General features: G+C 58.4%; 1 protein-coding gene across 1 annotated transcript; it reads right to left on the bottom strand.

Moving 5' to 3' along the window:
- Positions 1 to 746: 746 nt before the first annotated feature.
- Positions 747 to 11,252, bottom strand: UNC93B1 (unc-93B1 regulator of TLR signaling). Its single transcript, XM_022591230.3, has 11 exons — positions 11,110 to 11,252; positions 10,798 to 10,939; positions 10,065 to 10,218; positions 7,586 to 7,747; positions 7,250 to 7,382; positions 6,808 to 6,901; positions 6,128 to 6,252; positions 5,435 to 5,617; positions 4,311 to 4,584; positions 2,346 to 2,464; positions 747 to 1,503 (listed from the first exon to the last, which is right to left on the bottom strand). Exons 1-11 carry the CDS (start codon positions 11,203 to 11,205, stop codon positions 1,180 to 1,182), a joined length of 1,806 nt encoding a protein of 601 aa, XP_022446938.1. The 5' UTR covers positions 11,206 to 11,252; the 3' UTR covers positions 747 to 1,179.
- Between the last annotated feature and the right edge of the window lie 10,126 nt (positions 11,253 to 21,378).

The following is a 21,378-nucleotide window of genomic DNA, read 5'->3' as shown; positions in this document are numbered from 1 at the left end:
CCCCCAGCTTTGGTGGTACAGATCTGGGGCACAGTTGGGGGCTCCAGGACCCTCCTGTGGCCCCCTTGCCTGTCCTCACCCCACCGTTAAAAGCTCTTCACAGTGGGACCTCAGTTCCCTCTCCCCACGGTGGGGGGCGCCCTCGGGCTGTAGGGGTCGGACCCTCCCACCAGCCTCTGCATCCCTCACGGGCATCACAGCTGAGGCTGTAGCCCAGAGACATCAGTAGCCAAGTTTACCTGGGCTCAGACATCTATGCCCCAGGCCCACACTGGACACGGGGTGACCTGCACTCACCTCAGAAGTGGACTTGGCCCCCAAAGGAGTCCCTTAGGGAGCTGTGGGCAGAAGCGTCCCAAGGGATTAAAAAAAAAAAAAAGGATGGGGGTGGGCAGGAGGGCTGGGGACGCTTGAGGAGGGGACAGCGGGACCTGGGTTTCCGGACTTCGTCCCATCTTCTAGACTGACGAGGGACTGGCAGCCCCATCTCACTCCGCTGCGGTCCCTACAGACCACCCAGAGCGCTTCTTTGTCCTGAGTTGATCGGGTGCGGCTGGCAGAAGCCGGCTGGTGTGGGGAGGGGTGGTGCCTCCGGGAGCCAGGACAGCCTGGTGGGCGGGGCTTAAGGGACCACCCCGCCCCCCCACCCCCGGATCAAGGCAGACGGCCACAGCGCCCAATGGGCAGGGTCAGCCAGGCACACACCCCGGGTGGTCAATGTCCTCCCACGGTAGGAGACTTCCGGATCAGGACAATACACAAATCTCTTTATTGCTCATGTTCTTAAAGTCGTACCTCTTGGCGGACCCTGGGGATAGGATGTGCAAAGCGGGCGACGCACACGGCCCAGGCCTGCAGCCGAGAGCTGGGACGGGACTGGCGGGGTCCCAGCCCCGGGCTGGGCCCGGTAGGGGGTCGTGGAGAGCGGCCCCTGGGGTCGGAAGAGGGTTTCGGCTGTGCGGTCCCTAGGCACTCTGGGCCTGGCCAAGAGGTCTCAAGGCCCCACCCTCCCTTGGAGGGGGCTGCGGGGAGGATCCCAAGCTCCAGGGGCCCGGGGCTCTGGGAGGGCCGTTCCTGAACCCCGGGGTGGGCCAAGGGTCTTTCCAGAAGTTGGCGCTGAATCATAGGGGCCCCGACCCGAGACGCGTTAAACCGAGGCCGGCGATCAGGCTTGGCCCCTCACTGCTCCTCGGGCCCATCGCCTCCCAGCGCCTGTTCATAGGGGCAGGGCCGGCGGCAGAGACCGGCTGGTTTGGGGCCGGGCTCTGGCCCCACGGGCCGCGCCTCCTCCTCCGCGCAGTCCCCCCGGCCGCCGCCGCGCTCGCCCTCTGTGTCGCTCTCGTCAGAGTTGTCCTCCTCCAGGTAGCGGTAGCCGCGCACCTTGTGCTGGGGCCGCGGGATGCGGGGCTGGCGCGGGACCACGCCCCGCCGCAGCTTCTGCTCCATCCACAGGTAAGAGGCTGCGGCCGCCACCAGCGTCACCAGCAGCACCGTCAGCTTAGCCTGGGCACACAGGGAGGGATGCGGCGGACTCGCGGGCAGCCAGTCCTGCGCCCTCCCCGTCCAGCCCCTCACCCCAATAAGCCCACTCCCATCTGGGACTTGAGCCCCACAGCTCCTCTGCTGTCCTTCCCTCCTCCTGGGAGCCGCCCCGCCACCCATGCTTCCTGGGCACCCTCCTGCCCAGCCCTGTCCCTTATGGTCACCCTATCCATCAGGGCCTCGGTTTCCCTAACTGTAATCATAATCCCTTTGCCTCACAGGGTAGATGTGAAGGGAGGCCTGGCCCTCCCTTGCCAGAGCTTAGATTACTCTGTCCCTTACATGTGGGATCATAAGTAATGCTTCTTAGAGGTTTTGACTGTAACAGGCAGTCAGAAATAATTGTAAATAACTCAGTACGTACACACATATTCACAGGCATACTCCCTGCTATTCCCTATTCTATCTCATTTTTTTAAAAGTTGGCCGGAACCTGCTAAACTGACCCACCAGTAGGTGAGAGCAGAGGACGAGGACCCCTGAGAGCCAAGAAGGGAGACAGACCCTCGGCATCCATCTCAGAGCCCAACATCTAGAGAACAGGTTACCAAACTACCCACAAGGCGGCTGGGATGTGCCCACAAGTAGAGAGCAAACTGTGAATCCTTTCAGAAATGGGTAAACTGAGGCCTGCAGGAGGGGAAGCGGTTAAGTAATAAGCCAGTGATGGGTGTGGGGCCACCCAGTGGACTTGGCCCAGGACCTGGCCTGGGGCAGTGGTGCCCTTCAGGGGCTGTGACGCCAGGGCGGGCACTCAGGAAGTTTCTGTTGTCTAGGGGGTCGAGTGGGGGAGGGGCACTCACCTTCATGGGCAGGCTGGAGCCCAAGTAGACTGCGAAGATGGCTATGGCCTGCCACCAGTGGTAGATGGTGAAGATGAAGTCTTGCCTCTCCTTGTCCTCGTACAGGATTCCCAGGAGTGCTGCAGGTGGGCAGGACAGGGCAGAAAGGGGAGAGGTGCCAGCTGGGGCCCAGAGCTGCTGTTCTTCCACTAGTGACCCCCGATGCCCTGTGCTGGTCCCAGCCCTTGGCAGGAGTGCCTAGAAAGCCGCTGTAAACCAGTCCTGGCTGGCCCCCTAGTGTACACACTGGTTATCACGTTGCCTGGGAGCTGAGCAGAGGCTGGAGCAGCAGGCCCCCCTGCTGGGATGCAACGGGCCTGCTCTGGGACCCATCTGTGGCCTCAGAAGTGGGAAGTTCTGTGAGCAGTCACATCCTGCCTTCTTCCGAACCCCAGGCATGCAGTGCCAGGCCTGCAGGGGCTGTTTTTCCTCACCCAGGGCTCAGGGAGAGCAAATCGCTGTAGCAACAAGCTTTCTGCAAATCAAACCTGAAGCTGGGAGGAATTTGTTTCCCAAAGCATCCTCCCCTGGGTGGGGCAGAAAGAGCCTCGGATAGGGAATCAGGAGACTCAGATTCCACTCTCAGGACTGAAAGGTGGAGAGAGTTGGCACAGAGATATGGATTCAGATGTTGGGTCTGTGGGTGACTCGGGGTAAGTGAACTCCCCAGAGCCACTTTTCTCATCTGTAAAATGAGATGACACGTACATGCTGTGCTGTGAGGTTTTAATGGGAGAAAGCCTGCACAGCACCTGCCGAATTGTACCCTCGCCAGCCACTCAGGACATTGACACTCCCATCTGAGGTCCTGCAGTGCGACTGTACCCCATGGGGGTGCTGTGAAGGGACACGGAGCCCCCCCCCGCCGGGGGTGGGGCATAAGAGGAGGGAGTAAGCGGAGCTGGGCAGAAGAGGATGCTGGGATCTGGCCCAAGTCCAGACATATCATGGGCTCAAGGTCCAGAGGCAAAACAGCCAGGACAGTGTGGTCCAGGGTGTGGGGCTCCATCCCCTGTGGCAGATATAGTGTCTGATTTTCTCTCTCGGATGTTGGGTGCTGAGGTTGCCTGAACCATCCCCTGCCCAGCCCGCAGCAGGCATGACCTCCACCATGCCATATAGGGGTGATGCTCAAAACTGCTAATGGCACCGGCCCATCAGAACAGGTGCCAATGTGGGAGACCCAAATGGCTGCACCCATGTGTACCAGCTGCCTGTCACTGGCAAAGGCTCACCTGTGGGCCCAGAGCGTCACACAGATGAACTCTGTCCCACCCCCTCCTTTCTGCAATCAGGGCCCCAGGCCCCAGTGCCTCCACCCTAGCAGCCCAGACTTGGGGCCTGGACTCCGCTACTCTGAAGGTTGCTGTTGGGATCTTACAGCCTGCTTCCAGCTCCTTTCCATAAAAATGCCATATGTGCACTTTCCCCCTGGGGTGTGGACAGGGCCACCTGCTGCGTCCCATGCTCCCTGGGGCACAGACCCTGACACCTGCTTCCAGTGTCACGAAAACTATGCCAGGCTGCGCCCTGTCCCCTGGTATGAAACGAGGCATCCCCAATGTGTTTTTTTCCACTGTCCCTAAGAGGGGTCCACAGAACCCCATATCCAGCCCATGGAGCCACAAGATCTCACCCTGACTCCCATGCCCACCCTGGGGGTCCACAGGATGTCCATGGCGTGCCTCGAGGGTGTTCACAGCCCTCCTCATCTGTCCCCACAGTGTCCACGGGACTTCCTTCCACCCCTAGAGTGCACACAGGGATCCCCACCTACCTCCACCAAGTGCACGGGACCCCATAACAGCCCTCCAGTGTGCCCATCAACCCCATGTCTGTCCCTGGGATGTCTGTGCTCCCCGCAACCGCCCTGAGGAAGCCCCAGGGTCCCCTGCCCAGCCATCCAGGGCCCAAGGCTATACTCACTGCTAAGTCCCGTCTTGTTGAGGGCACTGCCCACACCCCAGAGCACGGCTACTGCATAGAGGACCCCGATGTGTTGCAGGACCCGGGGCGCGGGGGCCCAGAAAAAGAAGCTGACAGTGAGCAGTAGGTGCAGCCCAGCCCCGGCCACCAGGGGCGCCGGGCGCGGCAGCCACAGCCCCAGCAGGCCCAGTGCCGAGGCGGCCGAGGCACCCAGGCTATAAGCCACAAGGACGTACGCCAGGCGTTCCAGCCCCACCGAGCACACACCGTAGCCCTGGGGGAACAGAGGTGAGGGTTGGAGGTCAGCCGGCCCAGGCTCCGGCCCTCCCCACGAGGTCTCACTTCAGGCCACGTCCTGCCCTCTCTAGGCCACCGCAGGGCCAGCTTCCTCCGAGGCTTGTGGGAAGGTTCCTCGGGGACAGACAGTGAGAAAATGCTTGGACAGTGTCCCCAGACACCAAGGCTGAAACCCGCATGGAGCCAAACACTTGATGGCTGTTATCCCATCTCAACAGTGCAACTCCTCTGGAAGTCAGCATGGCCATTAGAGACTTCACAGATGAGGAAACAGGCTCAGAGAGGTGAAAGTAACTTTCCCAAGGTAGGGGCGGGATGGGGGGAGAGAGGGAAAAGGAGGAGGGGAATATCCGGGCCTACAATTGTCCCTTGGTGTCTGTGGGGGATTGGTTCCAGGACGCTTCACGGACACTAAAACCTGAGGATGCTCAAGTTCCTTATATAAAATGGGGGTAATACAGGCTTCCCTGGTGGCGCAGCGGATGAGAGTCCGCCTGCCAGTGCGGGGGACACGGGTTCGTGCCCCGGTCCGGGAAGGTCCCACATGCCGCGGAGCGGCTGGGCCCGTGAGCCATGGCCGCTGAGCCTGCGCGTCCGGAGCCTGTGCTCCACAACGGAAGAGGCCACAACAGTGAGAGGCCCGCGTACCGCAAAAAAAAAAAAAGGGGTAGTACAGTGGGCCCTCCGGATCCGCAAATGCAGAGGGCCCCCTGTACTTGTACATACTTATACATATATATTCAAAACTTATTCGTTGTTATTCTGTGATTCAAATTTAACGGACGTCGTGTAATTTTATCTGGCAACGCTCTTCAGGCTGCCCTTACCAGGGCGAGACCAGTGCAGGCAAAGAGCACCTCGAAGCCGCTGTAGATAAAGAAGGGCACGAGGTGGCGCAGGCGGAAGTCGCGCACGTGCTTGAAGGGCAGCTGGAAAATGTTGCCCCAGCCCACGCTGCGCAGGTCTATCTCTTCCGTGGGCCGGTACGCCGCGCCGCAAAGGCCCAGCACCTGCAGGCAAGGAGGTGCGGGAGGGGGGCGGGCAGCCGGGCATCCTGGTCCCGCCCCCGGGACCCAGCCCCGCCCCCAGGCAAATCCACAGATGAGCCTCCCAGCCGTGCCTCCAGCCCGAAGACACGACCTAGTCACGCCCCCAACGCCTCAGCTCTGCCTCCTGGTCCCACCCCCAGGTTGGAGCCATACCTTCTGACCCTCGGCCCTAGATCCAGCCCGTGTCACAGCCAATCCTCTAGGACCCTGTCTTCAGCTCGACCCCGGACCAGGCCTGGACCCCCTCTTACTGGCCTCTGGGATTCCAATTCCTCTCTCAGTCCGCAGGCACCAGCCACACCTCGAGCCTCAAGCCCAGATCCTTGGCTCAGGCCCCCTCCCCAGGACTCAGCCCTAACTCTGGACTCAGAACAAGCCTCCGGCCCGCCCTCCGCGCGCCCAGCCCGCATTCCTCTCTCCCCGCCACGGTCCCCAGATCTGACCCCGTCACACCCCCAACCCGGGCCGCACCAGCAGCATGGCCAGGAAGGCCACCGCCATGAGCACGCTCTCCACCACGATGAGGTTTCGGCTCCGCGGCAGTGTCCGCAGAACCGTCTTGTTGAAACCGGTGAGGATGCCCTGGCTGTTTGTGCCTGAGAAAGGGGAGGGTGGGGGGCATCGTGAGGCAGGGAGCAGGGCACACTGTCAGCTGGGCCACAAATAAACGCAGCAAAGCAGGCAGGTGAGGGGAGGGTTAGAGGGGGTGGGCAAGAACCCTGCCGGCAAAGGCAGGGTTCCTTTGGGAAGCACTTTGGAGGTGAGGGCCACTGGGGCTGAAAGCACCTCCCCTCCCTCCTGCCCTATTGCCCTGAGGCTGCCGTGGGAGCCAGTCCACCTCCCACCTCCATACATTTGCCCTGCATTGAGGGTATACTTGGCCCTGAGAGACCCCACAGGCAGCCTCAGCCCAGATGGCACCTCCTCCAGGCAGCCTTCCCTGATGCACCCCACCACCACCCCAGGCTGGATCAGATGTCCTAACGACAAGGCCCTGTGCCTCGGTCATCAGAGCTGTAGGACACCAGGCTCTCAGCCCTGAGCCCTGTGAGCGAGGGCATCCTTTCTGCCCTTGAGGGCCCAGTGTCTGCTGGGTGACTCAGTGGGGGAGGTGAGCAGACCTTAGGGACCCCACCCCCATGAGCACTAACCGCAGTTCTGCACTTTGTATAGCGTGTGGTTCAGGTCATACAGGTAATGGTTCAGGAAGTAGATCATGGGCAGCTGGGCGCAGGCAAAGCTCAGCTGTGGGCAGGAGGGCAGCTTGGGTCAGGCTTGGGGCATGGAACCGGGCAAGGAGCACAGGCACAATCTGGGAGCGGGTCTGGGCACAGCCTTGGGGGAACAGGAGCCCTCCCACCTCTCGGGGGGCAGCCTGGTGGGGGGGGGATGCCCAGTGCAGGAAGACTTCCTCCTGGTCAGTGCTGTAGACAGGGAGGGAATGAGGTCTCTGTCACCAGAGGTAAGCAAACAGGAGTTGGCTCAAGAAAGGGCAGTGGGATTAGAGGGCTGAAAAGACTGTGGAATGGGCTCCAATATGTGATTCTGGGCCTGGAATACCCCACCCCCAGTGTCCCCACACACGGCACTCACGTGGAAGAAGCTGTAGAAGATGGCCTGGAAGACCAGGAGGTAGGGTGCGTGGGAGCCCCGAGGTGGGCGCTGCTGGGGGCCCTGTTCGTCCTGCTCTTTGTAGTGGGAGTACTCGTAGTATTTCTGGGCCATCCTGGACCACAAAGGAGAGAAGGCTCTCCCCAGTCCAACCTCTGCACCCAGGCTTATGGACTGGCCAGCCAATGTCTCATGAACAGGAAAACTGAGGCCCAGAGGGTGGATGGGGCTGGTCCAAGGTCCCCAAGACGAGGTGGGCAACACAGGAGAGGCTCTGCCAGGTCTCCAGTCTCCCACCCTGCTGCCCACCAGGCTCACCTGGTGATGTAGTTGCCCATGGAGGCCCAAAGAGGCACAATGGCCATGCCCAGCGCCACAGCTGAGGGCACAAGCGTGTAGTAGCGCTCCCAGTAGTTGGTGGAGACAAAGAGGGCGTAGATGCCCACAGCCAGGAACATCATCCACTTGGTGCCAAAAAACCTGCGAGCAGAGGAAGGATGAGGATGCTGGTACCACACGCCCATCCAGACCGCTGCAGCCCGAAAGCAGCGTGGCCACAACTCCAGGCCCCAGCTCCTGAGGCTGTATGAGGTGGGGAGGGACCCCTGGCCTTGGAGTCGAGGGTCCCAAGAGTCTCAGAGACATGGACTTGCTGGTGGCCTCAGGGGAGCCACTCTAACCAGACACCTGTAATGTGGGCTCTGCCCCAACCTCGAGCCTCTCACGACCACTGCAGGGATAGAGGAGATAAAGCGGGGAGAGGGTGTCATGAGTCAGTGGCCCTTGGGCACATGCAACCCTCATTTGTGTCCTGGGCTGACTTGCCAGCCCCCCTTCTCCACCCACGTGCAGTGACTACAGGACCCAGGTGAACAGCTGAGGGACTTGTCCCAAGCTGGGACTGAGGACCAGGGAGAGGAACCCTGGCGCCCCTTCCCCTCTGCACTTTGCCCTTTCAGTCCACTGTGGTCAGTCGGGAAGTTTCTTGTAGAACAACGGCCTCACTGGCTCTGGGAGAATGTTGCACCGTGTTAGAGGCAGGTTGACGAGTGACAGGATAAGGGCCCATTCAGGGCACTGGAGGCTGATCAGGCTAGACACAACCATCGCGGTCTTTGGGTTGGTTTTGTTTTGGGTTCTGTTTGTTTGAATATTTGTGCTCATTATTTCCTTTCTTTGTCTGAGTTTCCAGGAAGCTCAAAGCTCAATGACTCTGGTTTTCTGGTACAATTACTTTCTCTTCTGTTGCAGGGTCCTGCTTCTTTAACTATCCTTATCTTGCCATATAATAAATTGACAGGCAGCCTCCTCTGATCTATTTGGGGAAGGGCACCCAAACTGCACTGTAAATTTTGAAACAGCAAAAAGTAAAAATACTAGCACTCATTGCTGGTGAGGCTGTGGTTTTAAAAAGAACACATACAGCCGGAGGTCATGCAGATGGTACAGCCCTTTGGAAAGTCAGCCTGGTGGTTTGGGTTGGGGGGCAAGCATGGGGTTTGGAGTCACTGCCTGGGTTCAGACCTTCAATCTGCCAGTTGCTGCCTGTGGGAATGGGTTCAACCTCTTGGTCTCCCTGTGTCTAAGATCAGAGCGTCCACCTTGGATTGTAGGGAATGCGATACGCTTATAAAACGCCCAGCACACAGGAAATGAAATGAGTTTGCCATTAATAATACTGCTAGGTTTCAAGAGCCATAAAGCCTTTTATATGCTTCTGACCTAGTAAGGGCAGTTCTGAGAGTTTATTCTAGGAGGCTTCCCTTCTTTCCTTCTTCCTTCCTTCCTCCCTCCCTTTCTTTCTCTCTCTCTCTTTCTTTAATTTTAAGATGAGGAAACAGCCAGAAGCATAAAGGGAACGTGCAAAAAAGAAGAGGGAGCCGCAATGTCCAGCCCTGAGCCACAGGTCAGTGCCCCCGCGTCTGCAGAAGATGCTAACATCATGAAAGTCCCCACTGTGAAGCAGGCCAAGATGTGTGCAGTGAAAAGAACGCAAAAGTGACACTGCACATGCACACATGCACGCCCATACACGTACTCCAGTTGACAAGGACAGAAATGTTATCCACAAATGCCGCTGGGAAAACAAAGTCAGCTGATTGCCTGGAGGGCTTGGGAGGGGTTTTCTTTTTTCTGATTTCAATTAGGATTCTAATGTTGTTTGTGCGATTGTGATAAAAGAGTTTGAGGGGGTTGTTATTGTTTCGGAAAGACAGGGGAACTCATCTAATGTGTCCACTGATCTCTGGGTCCCGTCTGAGCACAGATCTACTGCCTGGCGGTAGGATACTTGCGGAGGGCATTTTTGTACTGCACCAGATGCCACTAAGGCTCAGGTATGGAGGAGACCCCCTGGGGCGCCTGCCCAGCCACACCGTTTTTAGTGAGAAATGTCCCTCAACACTGCCACAGCTGGTTGGGCTCCCGGTGCGTTCCTGGGCTTTGCTGGCTGATCAGATTCTCTCCAGAAACTCCACAGCCCTGATCTCAAAAGGTCATTGTAGCTCCAGGCCACAAAGGAGGGCATGAAGATGATGCCACATGGGGTACAGGCAATCTGAGGGAAGGAGCCTGAGTGAATTTCTGTTGCTTGAAACCCAAGGTGCCTTGGTTGCAAAGCTCTTGTTTCTTTCCCAAACCTGGGTTTCACCCCTTCTCTCTCACCCCTCCAGGTAGGCAAGTTCTCTCCCCACCCCACCCCCAAGAACACCAGGGCAGCTGGAGACCCCATGTCCACCAGCCCTCGCACCCCTTCAAGATCAGGGAGGCAGCCCTCATAGAGACAGCAGTGTCACACCTGATGAGCACAGGTGTGTAGAGCAGGGCCACGATGGGGGTCACGTTGATGCCCATCAGCATCTTGCTGTCGATGTCAGGCAGCCCCATGTTGCCGTATTTCACCTCCCGGTAGGTCTCATCGTAGTGCAGGATCAGCTGCATCTGCAGAAGGCCTGGGTACAGGGAGCAGGCATGGAGGGGGCGACCTGGCTCTGGGGGCAACCAAGCAGAGGCTGGAACGCAAGCCTGGCACCAAAGGGATCCCCGACTCCAATGCCTATGAGGACAGAGGGGAAGCCCAGGCTGGGCCAAGAGTCCTACCTGCCAGTGGCCACGACAGCGACTTGAATCCAGACCCCCGCCCCGCCCCCGCCCCCCCCTCCCTCCGCCAGCCACTTGGACCTCAGCGCCCCTCATTCCGAAGGCAGCAGACCTGCCCAGGGCCTGCCCACACACTCACGAAGCCTGTGGCTGGGCCCCGGGGACACTGCACCGTCCCCCCATGTGCGGAGGCCGCAGCTGCAGCTGTGAGAGCGCAGAAGGAGAAGTGAAAGAGGAAGGGAGCCGACTGGCCCCAAGGTTTCTCTTTCCCTGAGAAACCTCAGGTCTGGGGAGGGGCGCGCGGGCGGAAGGGGAAAGACTTGGGTCCCAGCGCAGAACCCGCCGGGCCGTGCCACCTCGCCTGGCCCGGGGCGGAACGGCGTGGCCAGAGGCCCATCCCGCCAACTCGCGGGGCGCAGCGGGCCGCCTACCCAGGTAGACGCCGTAGGTGAGCATGCCGCCCGCGCTGGCCGCCAGCACGTTCGTGAGCACGCCGAGCCGCTTGCGGCGGTAGTAGCGGCGCTCCTCCTCCTGCTCGTTGTAGTTGGGGTACGCGCCCACCAGTTCGTCCAGCTGCGGGGCACGACGGCGCTCGAACCCGGCCACTGCACCCCCAGAGCCCCGCGTCCATCCCCGGCCGCCCCCGGCACCCGCCCTGGCCCTGGGGCCGCATCCCGCTCCCGCGGGAGAGACCCCGGCCCTCCCGGTCCCCGGGCCGCCACGCCTTTCCAGTCCCCGCTCACCGGGGCCTCGGGCCCGTCTGGGACCCCGAGTTGGTCCTCATCGCCCTGCGCACCCACGGCCCCCGCCACTGGATAGAGCTGCGGCTCCGCCTCCATGGCTGGACCAGCCGGAGGACTAGTCCGGCAGCGGCCCGCCACTTCCTCCGGGCGCCGGGACCTGCCTCGCCCCGCCCCGGGGCCCACCTCCTCCACGAGGGAAGGGCCTGGCGCCGCTGGGGGCGTGCCCAGCGCGTGTGCGTGTGCGTGTGCGTGTGCGTGTGCGTGTGCGTGTGTGTAGGGGAGCGCCCGTGCGTCCATCGCCGGCCTCAGGAATGCGAGGTGCGAGTTGGAATCCCAGCTCTGCCACTTCCCGGTATTGTAACTTTGGGGATTAACTCCACTTCTCTGTGCCTCGTTTCCTCACCTGTAAATCAGGGATACTCAGCACGACTTCCAAGGGCTCTTTCGGGATTACTGAGTTAATGCAAAGCCTTAGGAAAGTGCCAGGCCCATAATAACTCCCCTCAGCCTTACCACTGTCACTGTCACCCCTACCCCACCTCCAGCCCTACCCCTACCACTGTCATCCCTGACCCATTTGGTGTGTTTGCAGGTCAGCAAAGAGCCCTCATAGCGGGGGGGGGGGGAGGGGGGAGGGCTCCCGGGCTCCCACCACAGGACTTGGCAGCCCGTGCCCACCTCCCGCTCACCCTGAGCTTCCTTTGGGCACCCGTAAGTGGGAGCTCTGGCAGGGCCCCTGGGAGGCCGAGATTGTGGGGGCTGCCGGACTGCAGGGGGGTGACCCACACACACACACACACACACACCACCCTGCAGTAGGGACCAGAGCCTCCTGCCCCTGCCTGACTGGGCCCTGGGTCTGGGGCTGCAGTGAGAGCCCATGAAATTTCTGCTTTGCTCGAGCTGACACTCCACAGCTCTGGGTGTCACCCTGGTTAGAAGTACTCTGGGAAGCTTTTAAAAATATTGGTTTCAGGATAGTCTCCTCAACAAATGGTGTTGGGAAAACTGGATAACCACATGCCCAGAATGAAATGGGACCTCTGTCGCACAGTACGCACAGAAATTAACTTGAAATGGATCAAAGACACATAAGACCCCATAACCTAAAACTCCTAGAAGAAAACACAGTAGCTCCTCAACATGGGTCTTGGTAATGATTTCTCGGACACGACATCAAAAGCATGACAAACAAAAGAAAAAACAAGTGGGACTACATCAAACTTAAAATTTCTACACTGCAAAAGAAATAATTAAAATAAAAAGGCAACCTATGGAATGTGGGAGAATATTTACAAACTATGCATCTAATAAGGGGTTAATATCCAAAATACAAAAAAGGAATTCATACAACTCAATAACAACAACAACAAAAACCGATTTAAAAATGTGTAGAGGGGGCTTCCCTGGTGGTGCAGTGGTTAAGAATCCACCTGCCAATGCAGGGGACACGGGTTCGAGCCCTGGTCCGGGAAGATCCCACATGCCGCGGAGCAACTAACCCCACACGCCACAACTACTGAAACCCGTGTGCCACAACTACTGAGCCCGCGTGCTGCAACTACTGAGCCCACGCGCCTAGAGCCCGTGCTCTGCAACACGGGAAGCCACTGCAATGAGAAGCCCACGTGCAGCAACCAAGACCCAATGCAGCCAAAAATTAATTAATTAATTTTTAAAAATTACCCAGTTCCTCTCCTTCCCCCCCCACTCTGAACAATGCACAAGCTGTTCCTTCCGGTTGGAGAGCCCCTTCCCCTGCTCCTTCCAGGAGGGGTCCTTCCCGGGCGGGTAAATGGATGACAAATATCCCCCCAGAAGGGCTGCTGGGAAGGTGGAGAGCTGGCCGTGTGGAGGGTATGAATTTACAGAGGCTCCTGGCTGCAAGGTGGTGGAACTTTCTCCAGACCGTGCCCAGGTGCAGATGTGAGTAAAGCAGACAGGTGGAGTCAGGCAGGCAGGACCTGGCAGTGGGAGACATGGAAGGAGCAAGAGAGAGGGCGGGGCCCAAGGTGGTCCAGAGGCAAGGAGGAGGCGGGAGAGCAGGGATGCAGTGGGCACCGGGGGGGCTGTGGTCAGAGAGTGGACGCAGGGCTCATTACCTTGGGAGATGACAAAGTCCAGGGTATGGTCATGGCACGGGGTGGGGAAGGATGATGAGGTCCAGGAGGTCATGGGGCTTGGGGCACACGCAGGCAGTGGACTTTGCTGCCCCCAGGAGGACGCAGTCCTGTAGAACTGAGCGGGCGGGCAGGAGACCAGGCCGGAGGGGAAGGTAGCTGTCCGAGGCGGCCGGTGTGACCGCAGAGGGTGGGTGAGGAGGACACCAGGGAGGAGCCCTGACCCCTCCTAAGAGGGCACCCTCCTGAAACCGTATCAGAAAGGGGGCCCCTGGGCCTGGGTGGAGACTGGCATCTGTGGTCTGGAAATGACCTCCCTGTCTGCCACCTTCTGCACCTGCGGCAGTTATGGAAAGAAATCCCTCAGCCAAGTGCACCTGGCTCCTCCAGATCCTTGGACGGAGAACGGAGAACCTGGGACGAGCCAGGGAGGAAGGGTGGGGGAAGGGCCCTCTTGCCATGCAGCGGGGTCCCCAGGGTGCCCGGTCTTGTCTGGGCGTTAGTGTGGGAAGCCCCCTCACCTCATCTTCCCTCACCCCAATATTTCCTCCCTTGCAAAACAGGAGTAGGTGAAAAAGGCTTCTGCACACTGGAAACAGGATGGAGGGGGCCAGCCTAGGGGCCAGGAGGAAGAGAAGCATCTTAGAGGCCAGAGGAGACCTTTAGGGGCAAGAGAGGGGAGTGTGACACCTGTCAATGAAAAAATAATCAATAAACAATCTGTAATGGGAATAGAATAGAGTTTTATTTGAGCCAAACTGAGGACTATAGCCCAGAAGACAGCCTCTCAGATAACTCCGAGGAACTGCTCTGGAGAAGCGTGGTTTTCAGCACAGTTTTATGTCTTGTCAGAACAAAGAACATCAAAGAAGTCAGGGAGACATTCCTTCATGGTCTCAAAAAAACAGATCAGCACATACACAGAGAGTCAGTATGGCCTTGGCACTTGAGAAAGAAGTCTTATTATCAAAGGAGCACCAGCATTGGCATCCCAAAAAGGGACGCATTTCATCTTTATTTTTCCCTTTTTTTTTTTTTTTTTTTTTTTTGCTATACGCGGGCCTCTCACTGCTGTGGCCTCTCCCGTTGCGGAGCACAGGCTCCGGACGCGCAGGCCCAGCGGCCACGGCTCACCGGCCCAGCGGCTCCACGGCATGTGGGATCCTCCCAGACCGGGGCACGAACCCGCGCCCCCCGCATCGGCAGGCGGACTCTCAACCACTGCGCCACCAGGGAAGCCCTCATCTTTATTTTTAACATGGACATTCTTTGCTTCTGGTCAGTGCGCCCTTTGCCCTAATGATTAAAGCAGATGCACAATGTATGCTTGGAAGGCCACAAACAGGCTGTTCCAGTTAGCATCAAGTTCAAGTTAACTCACGGATAAGCCAGCATGACTTCCCCAGACATCAATACGTGAGCATTTCTTTTATTGCACCCAAGGAAAGAGAGGGGCAGTGTCCCAGGCCCAGTGGCTCTTAGAGAGAGAGAGGACAGGGAAGATTTTTAGTTGTCCCTATGTTGGAAAGAGGGCAAGCCCACAAAAGTCCTATAAAGGGACAAAGGGAAGATGGCGTGACCTCTGAAGGGGTCAGGAAGCTCCAAGATGCAGCCACCTGAAGCTCCCTCCGCCCGAGAGCCCCCCGTCCAGCATTTTGAGGTTTTCAGGTGGCCCAGTATTTACCCAGAGCGGGTGTGTGTCGTCGAAGAAAGGGTAAAGGCCTCCTGGGCGGGCTTGTGTGCTAATGGGGAAGGGGGGCAAGGCTTACTGAACAGCAGATGCCTTGGGCAGACCCAGAACTCACAGGCTGTTTATCTCCCACCAGGAGGGACCCCCCAAGATGAAATCAAGTGGAGTGTGTTTTATGAACCAGCCAGAAAGCAAAGAGAAGGTAGGAGGGGAGCAGAGATACTGCTCCAGGAAGTGGGTGGTCTGCCTAGTCTGCCTATACCAGTGGGTCCCCCTGGCCTCCCCTGTGCTGAGCCCCCCTGACAGCTACTTCTTTTTTCTTTTTCCTTTTTTTTTTTTTTTTTTTGGCCGCGCTACAGCATGTGGGATCTTAGTTCCCTGACCAGGGATCAAACTCGCGCCCCCTGCAGTGGAAGCTCGGAGTCAACCACTGGACGGCCAGGGAAGTCTCTGGCAGCTACTTCTTAGGTGTTGGCTTTCTGCAATATTGCTTGCTTTCTGTGGGGTCTTGGTCCATGCCTAAAACAGAGGTTACTGTACCATTTAGGGCCCTAAAATGATTTAATTAAGTCCTTGGAGTCCTTGTTACATGTGGACTCCTTCTGTGATGTTGGTAACTTTTAATTTTGAATTGCATTATTAAAATCAATTCATTTTAGAGCATTTGTTGCGGGGTGGGGGGTGGGGGTCCTGGTAGCTTGTTTCCAAACCTGACATTATGGCACCCAGTGGTTAATGACACTGTCCTAATCTTATTAAAAGCGAAAAGGAAATATATTTACATCTAAATTTTAAATATCGATTAATTTTTAAAAACACTGACATGAAGAATGCAAATTCAAATGTCCCAAGCTGGGTGAGGAGTAATTTCGGTCTTGTTAGCTTTTGACACAGTGACCCTGGATGAATTTGAGAAGCAGGTGGTTTCAGGCTCTGGGCTCCTAGAATCTGCTGACGCTCAGGAACTCTGTCAATTACCAAGAAAATTATCTCCAGATCAGTCCAGACTGGGGTTCGGATGTGACTGGCAAACTGCTCCTGGAGAGACAAATACTTGAGCAACAGGCTCCCTGGTTAGGCTCAGCCAGTGGGAGGTTCTGGGTTTGGGAGGTGGTGAGAGCCAGGGCATAACTAGGGCGGGGATGGGGGAGCACGTGGACAGTGGCTTGACTCCTCCAGGGTCCCAGTGTCCACAGAGCAGTCCTACCATGGTCTAGCTTTCCCTGGCTGACCTTGACCCTCTGGGGTCTGGTGACACCACTTCCTGCCTTTGACCTTTCCAGGCTCCCTCACCAACCCAATTCCCTGTACTAAATCTTCCCTACTCAAAAGACCTAGGTTGGTTTCTGTTCACTAAACCCTGACTTATAAATCCCCTTGTTTCCAGAAAGAATTTTTCCATGGCTTAAGAAGCTGCTGTCAGGGAGCCTTGAGACTTCCTATGAGGCTGTCCTAGAGGGGACCCAGATAAACACAGCCCATGTGACCTGCAGGGCAGAGAACGGAGCAAGGTCAGCGGCCCCTCCCACCCCATCCAGACCTCAAGCACTCCCTGTCACATCTACCCTCACTGTTGTCTAATGGTTTTCTCTATACTAGGTTCTATTTTTGTTCTCACTATAAAAATAATAGATGTTCCTTGTAGAAAAACAAACAGGAGAGATACATATTGCTCCCGGTTCGAACACCCTGAGACAGCTCCGGGGGTCTTGTGAAGTGTCACCCTGCATTGTATCCAAAGTAGCATGCAGGGTCCACTGCTGATTCATCTAACACCACTTCCCTGGCATTGAGGCAAATCTTTACCATTTTTGTTTTTTATAAATTTATTTAGCTTATTTATTTTTGGCTGCATTGGGTCTTCGTTGCTGCACGCGGGCTTTCTCTAGTCGCAGCAAGCGGGGGCTACCCTTTGTTGCGGTGTGCGGGCTTCTCATTGTGATGGCTTCTCTTGTTGTGGAGCACAGGCTCTAGACAAGCGGGCTTCAGTAGTTGGGGCACGTGGGCTCAGTAGTTGTGGCTCGCAGGCTCTAGAGTGCAGGCTCAGTAGCTGTGGCTCACAGGCTTAGTTGCTCCACGGCATGTGGGATCTTCCCAGACCAGGGCTCGAAACCGTGTTGCCTGCATTGGCAGGCGGATTCTTAACCACTGCGCCACCAGGGAAGCCCTAATCTTTACCATTTTTTAAACTAAAACCATGGGGTTGATGATTGTCACAAGCTGTCGGGAGGTCCCCGAGCTGGGATGTGCCAAAGACCCTGCCCAGCTCCTGGCACAGCAAGTGTCCAGGAGAGATGCTGCTTTCGGCTGAGACTCCTGGGGGTGGAGGTAACCAGCCCCCAGCTCCTAAGCAAGAGTTCAGGGCACCCTGGAGATGCTGCGGGCTGGGGACTTGGGGCTGGCTGGGTTAGAATCCCCACCTGTCCCTCTCCTGTGTGGCCCCAACCCGGCCACTGTCCCTCTCTGAGCCTGTCGTTTCATATGTAAAGCTCAGACCATAACATCTGAGAATTTGTGTCAAGTGCTTGGCGCAGGGCTTAGCACACAGTAGGTGCTTAGTAAAGCTTTGCTAAGTGAGCACATGGATGAGTGCTGACTGTGTCCAGGCACTGCACCCCAGTGGCCTCTGACCGCACCCCAGGGTCACACTGGCCTCTGTGGGTGGCTGCTGGGGGGAGCCAGGTGGTCCTGCCTTCAAGGCTGGGAGGGGGAAGGAAGCGGGGGCAGGGACACAGGACAAGGCCTGGGGTGGCCACTCCCTTAGGAAGGTGGGGAAAGGGACAGAAAAGCCTTCGCACCTATTGAGCACCTACTGTATACCAGGTGCATTCCAGATGTGCTCTGATTTCGCCCTCACTGCAGCCCTGTGAGGCAGGTCGAATCAATCCCATTTTGGGGGGAGGAAACGGAGGCCCAGAGAGGGGCCTAACTTGCTCGAGGTCACCCGGCAGGTGGGCTGCGGAGCCAGGTTTGAATCTGTCAGCCGGTGACGTGGTGAGGTGCTCTTGGGCAGGTCTGAGGCTCTGTGAGCCAGGCTCACCAGGTGAGGGAGGGAATGATGAATGAATGAATGAAGGAATGATGCCTTAGCCCATGACCAGCTCGTCCTCCCCCACCTCTGCCCGAAGAGGGAGGCCAACAGCGACACTCATGAGGGTCTTTTCATCCCGTTCTCCAAACTAAAACCCAGAGGAGTTGCAGAAGAGCAGCGCCTGGCTGGGCAGATGTGTCCCCTCCAACCTCGGTGCTCCCCCCAACACCCGCCCCACCGGCTGACCCGGGACCTCGGCAGGGCCTGCCACCCGCCGCAGCTGGTTCTAAGAGTGGCTCTTAGTGGTACCCCACGCAACGTCCCCCATTTATCCCGAGCTCCCTGAGACAAGGATGTCACCCCTAGGTACCACGGAGCCCTTGGAGCTGCTTTTTTTTTTTTTTTAAATTAATTAATTTGGCTGCGTCGGTTCTTGGTTGCAGCACACGAGCTCTTCTTTGCGGTGCACGGGCTTCTCTCTAGTTGTGGCGCGTGGGCTTAGTTGCCCCACAGCGTGTGGGATCTTAGTTCCCCGACTGGGGATCGAACCCTCGTCCCCTGCATTGGAAGGCAGATTCTTAACCACTGGACCAGCAGGGAAGTCCTGCTCCTGGAGCTCTGAGGACCAACAAGAGGCATCCAAACCAGAAAGGGGAGAGGGCCGGTCCCTGCTCCTCCCCAAGGGGCAGTGCCCCCCTCAGACTGGCAAGCTTCACTCCCAGGCCAGGTTAGGACCCCTGTGTCAGGAGGACAGGCCTCTTTGGGGACCTCCCAGGCTGAATTCATGACAAGCTTGGGGTAACCCCTGCAGGAGGTATCCCCGGTCAGGGAGGGGTCCCTCAGGATCCTGCAATACCCCTCCCACCCACCATACCTCCCCAGGTGGGTCCCTGATTTGCTGTGTGGCCTTAGATCAGTGGCTGCCCCTCTCTGGACCTGGTTCCTGGCTGACCGCTGCCAGGCTCAGCTCCAGCCCAGCCCCGCCTGACACTGGCTCTGCCTCTGCCTGGCTCAGCTCCAGACAGCAGGGCAGGGCTGTCACATGCTGAGCCACATGACAGGCAGCGGCTGGGGGTTCCATTCCACACAGAGGACGGGACCCCTGCAGCCCCTTACCCCAGTCCCAAACAGCTGAAGCCTCCAGGGGCTACCAGAGCAGGTGTGGGCTGGGAGACCTCTCCTGCCCTCCCAGGTAGGCAGGGGCAGCGGGGAGGGCGGGGGCAGTGAGGAGCATCTCCCAGGTGCCCAGTCAGCCCAGAGGCCCTGGGCCAGCATCCCAGGCAAGACCTAGGGCACCAAGGTGGAAGGGCAGCAGCGGGCCCAGGGTGACAGGCATGGGGCGATAGCACAAAGGATGTTCCTGTCCCCCTACCTGTAACCTAATCGCCTGCCTGTCTGACACCAGCACCTGCCAGGGCATCATCCCCCTTTGTGCTGGCTCTGACAGGTGTGCCCGGGGTGGGGGCGGGGTGAGGCTGAGGGGCAGGGACACAGGAACCTCATGGCGACATTTATATCATGACGGCTCACCTAGAAGGCAGAGGGTGGCGCTCTTTCCAGGGAGGCAGGAGGGGACAGCAGGGGGTGGACCCAGCCCCGCTCTGGAGCAACAACTTTCTCATGTGGGTCCCAGCCTGCCACTCATGCCCTGTGCCCTCTCTCTGGACTTCCATTTCCTCATTGTAAAATGTCAGGTTGCAGGGTGACAGGTGCTGTGAGTGGGGTGCTGGATGACGTGGTGATGTTGGACACAGACGCGCCGAGGGCAGGGACGAAGCCTGCAGCAGGCAGGCCTGGGCCCTGGGATTGGATTTCTGGACTCCAGCTGTCTTTGGATCAGACCTCTTCATTTTGCAGATGGCAAACTGAGGCTCAGAGGGGCTGGCGGTGGGGGGGCTGGGTGTGGGGAGCAGGGCTTTCCCCCCTGCTACTCCAGGCCACAGCCCGCACCCCACACCGTAATTCCTGGGTCCACTACTCTGGACTCATCCTCCATCCTTCCCATCAGGGGTCGAGATGGACCCCTCAGCTCAGAGCTCCCTGGAGACCTGCTGTGTGGCCCTGGCCTGGTGCTGGCCCTCTCTGCGCCCTGGCTCCTTCTCTGTGGTCCAGGAAAGGATCTAGAGGCCCCTGAGGGAAGTGATGGGGAAATCTCAGCCTGCAGCCTCCAGCCAGCCCAGAGTCAAAGTCAGGCACAAGGCCAGGACAGCCCCACCCCAGGGGCTGGCCCAGCCTTGGACATTTTATAACGGAAGGGCAGCTGGGTAGAGCAGGGCCAACCAGGAGGAAGGACAGCTTCACAGGGCCTCAGGTACGGTGTTCTGCAGAGGCAGGGGATATAGCAGCGAGCAGTCAGGGCCAGGGACCCGCTGGCAGGTTGGCTTGGGCACTCTGGGTTGCCGTCAGTCCTGGAAAGCCTCGCCACTCACGGCCACGCACAGGGACTAGCTTTGTCTTCTCGGAGCTTCTCTGCTCGCCTGAGGAGAAAGGGGAAGGGGGAAGGGAGTTCCGTTTGCCCCAGCCTAAGAGAGCAAAGAGAGAGGCCAAGAGTCCCTGCTCTGGACCGGCCGCCCCAGGAAGGAATGCACCCCTGTCCCTGGGGGGGTGGTCAAGCATCCATTTGGCAACACATTTCCTGGGCAACTGCCACGCATGCCCGCTGCTGGGGTGGGCTATGCAGCGAGCGGTTCTGAGCGATCGTGTTCTTGGGAATGGACTCTGCCAGGGTCCAGGAAGGAGAGGCTTTGCCAGCGTCAGGCAGCCGGTGGCACAGCCTCTCCGTGTGGTGGGGCGGGGGTTGGCTTGGCCCACGGCCAAGGGTTGGTCCCCAGCTCCCCACACCCACCATGGAAGGGAGGGGGCCGCTCCCCAGAGTTTGGGAGACCTTGTAAAAATCCAGGTTAAGGCTACACGGGGCAGGGAGGGGAGATCAGATTGGAGACCCTAGGGTACTGGGACCTGCAGAGCCTTGGAGGCAGCCCCGTGCCGTCCACCTTCTGACAGCCTGATGGGGGTCCCCTGGGCCCTCAGACCACCATGTTCACCTCTGTCACTCTTCCCAACCCCGCATCCCTGCCCCCACCTGGGTCTCAAGTTGATTGCCTTGCCTCCCTGGTGCCCACACTGGGCCAAGGTCTCCTCGGGTTCCCACCCCAGGGTCTCCTCCCCGAGACCCCCCAGCACAGCTGCCCTTTGCAGTCTGAATAACCATCGTTCAGAGCCGTCCTCACTGAGCACTCACGGGGCTCGGCCCTGCACCAAGCACTTCACAGCACTATGGGGTACCTACAAGACACCATCCCCATTGCACAGATGGGAAGAGTGAGCCACAGAGAGGCCAAGCCACCTGCCCAAGGTCTCCTAGCTAATAAACAGAGTTGCTGGGATTTGGACCCAGGTCCTCAGGCCCCCGACACGTCATACAGAGG

This window comes from Delphinapterus leucas, chromosome 7 (assembly GCF_059928025.1).
Source record: "Delphinapterus leucas isolate spDelLeu-1000000601 "Yukka" chromosome 7, BTC_Dleu_Yukka2, whole genome shotgun sequence".
NCBI lineage: Eukaryota > Metazoa > Chordata > Mammalia > Artiodactyla > Monodontidae > Delphinapterus > Delphinapterus leucas.
Note: the sequence above shows the minus strand (reverse complement) of the source record. Positions and strands in the feature narration are given on the sequence as shown.

Bases quoted from the DNA above. Each gene is read 5' to 3' on its own strand.
- UNC93B1 (XM_022591230.3), bottom strand. From the start codon at position 11,205: ATGGAGGCGGAGCCGCAGCTCTATCCAGTGGCGGGGGCCGTGGGTGCG. The intron at 7,383-7,585 runs GTGAGCCTGGTG...TTTGTGGTCCAG, and splicing joins ATGGGCAACTACATCACCAG to GATGGCCCAGAAATACTACG. The intron at 6,253-6,807 runs GTTAGTGCTCAT...CCCCTTTCTCAG, and splicing joins ATACAAAGTGCAGAACTGCG to GCACAAACAGCCAGGGCATC.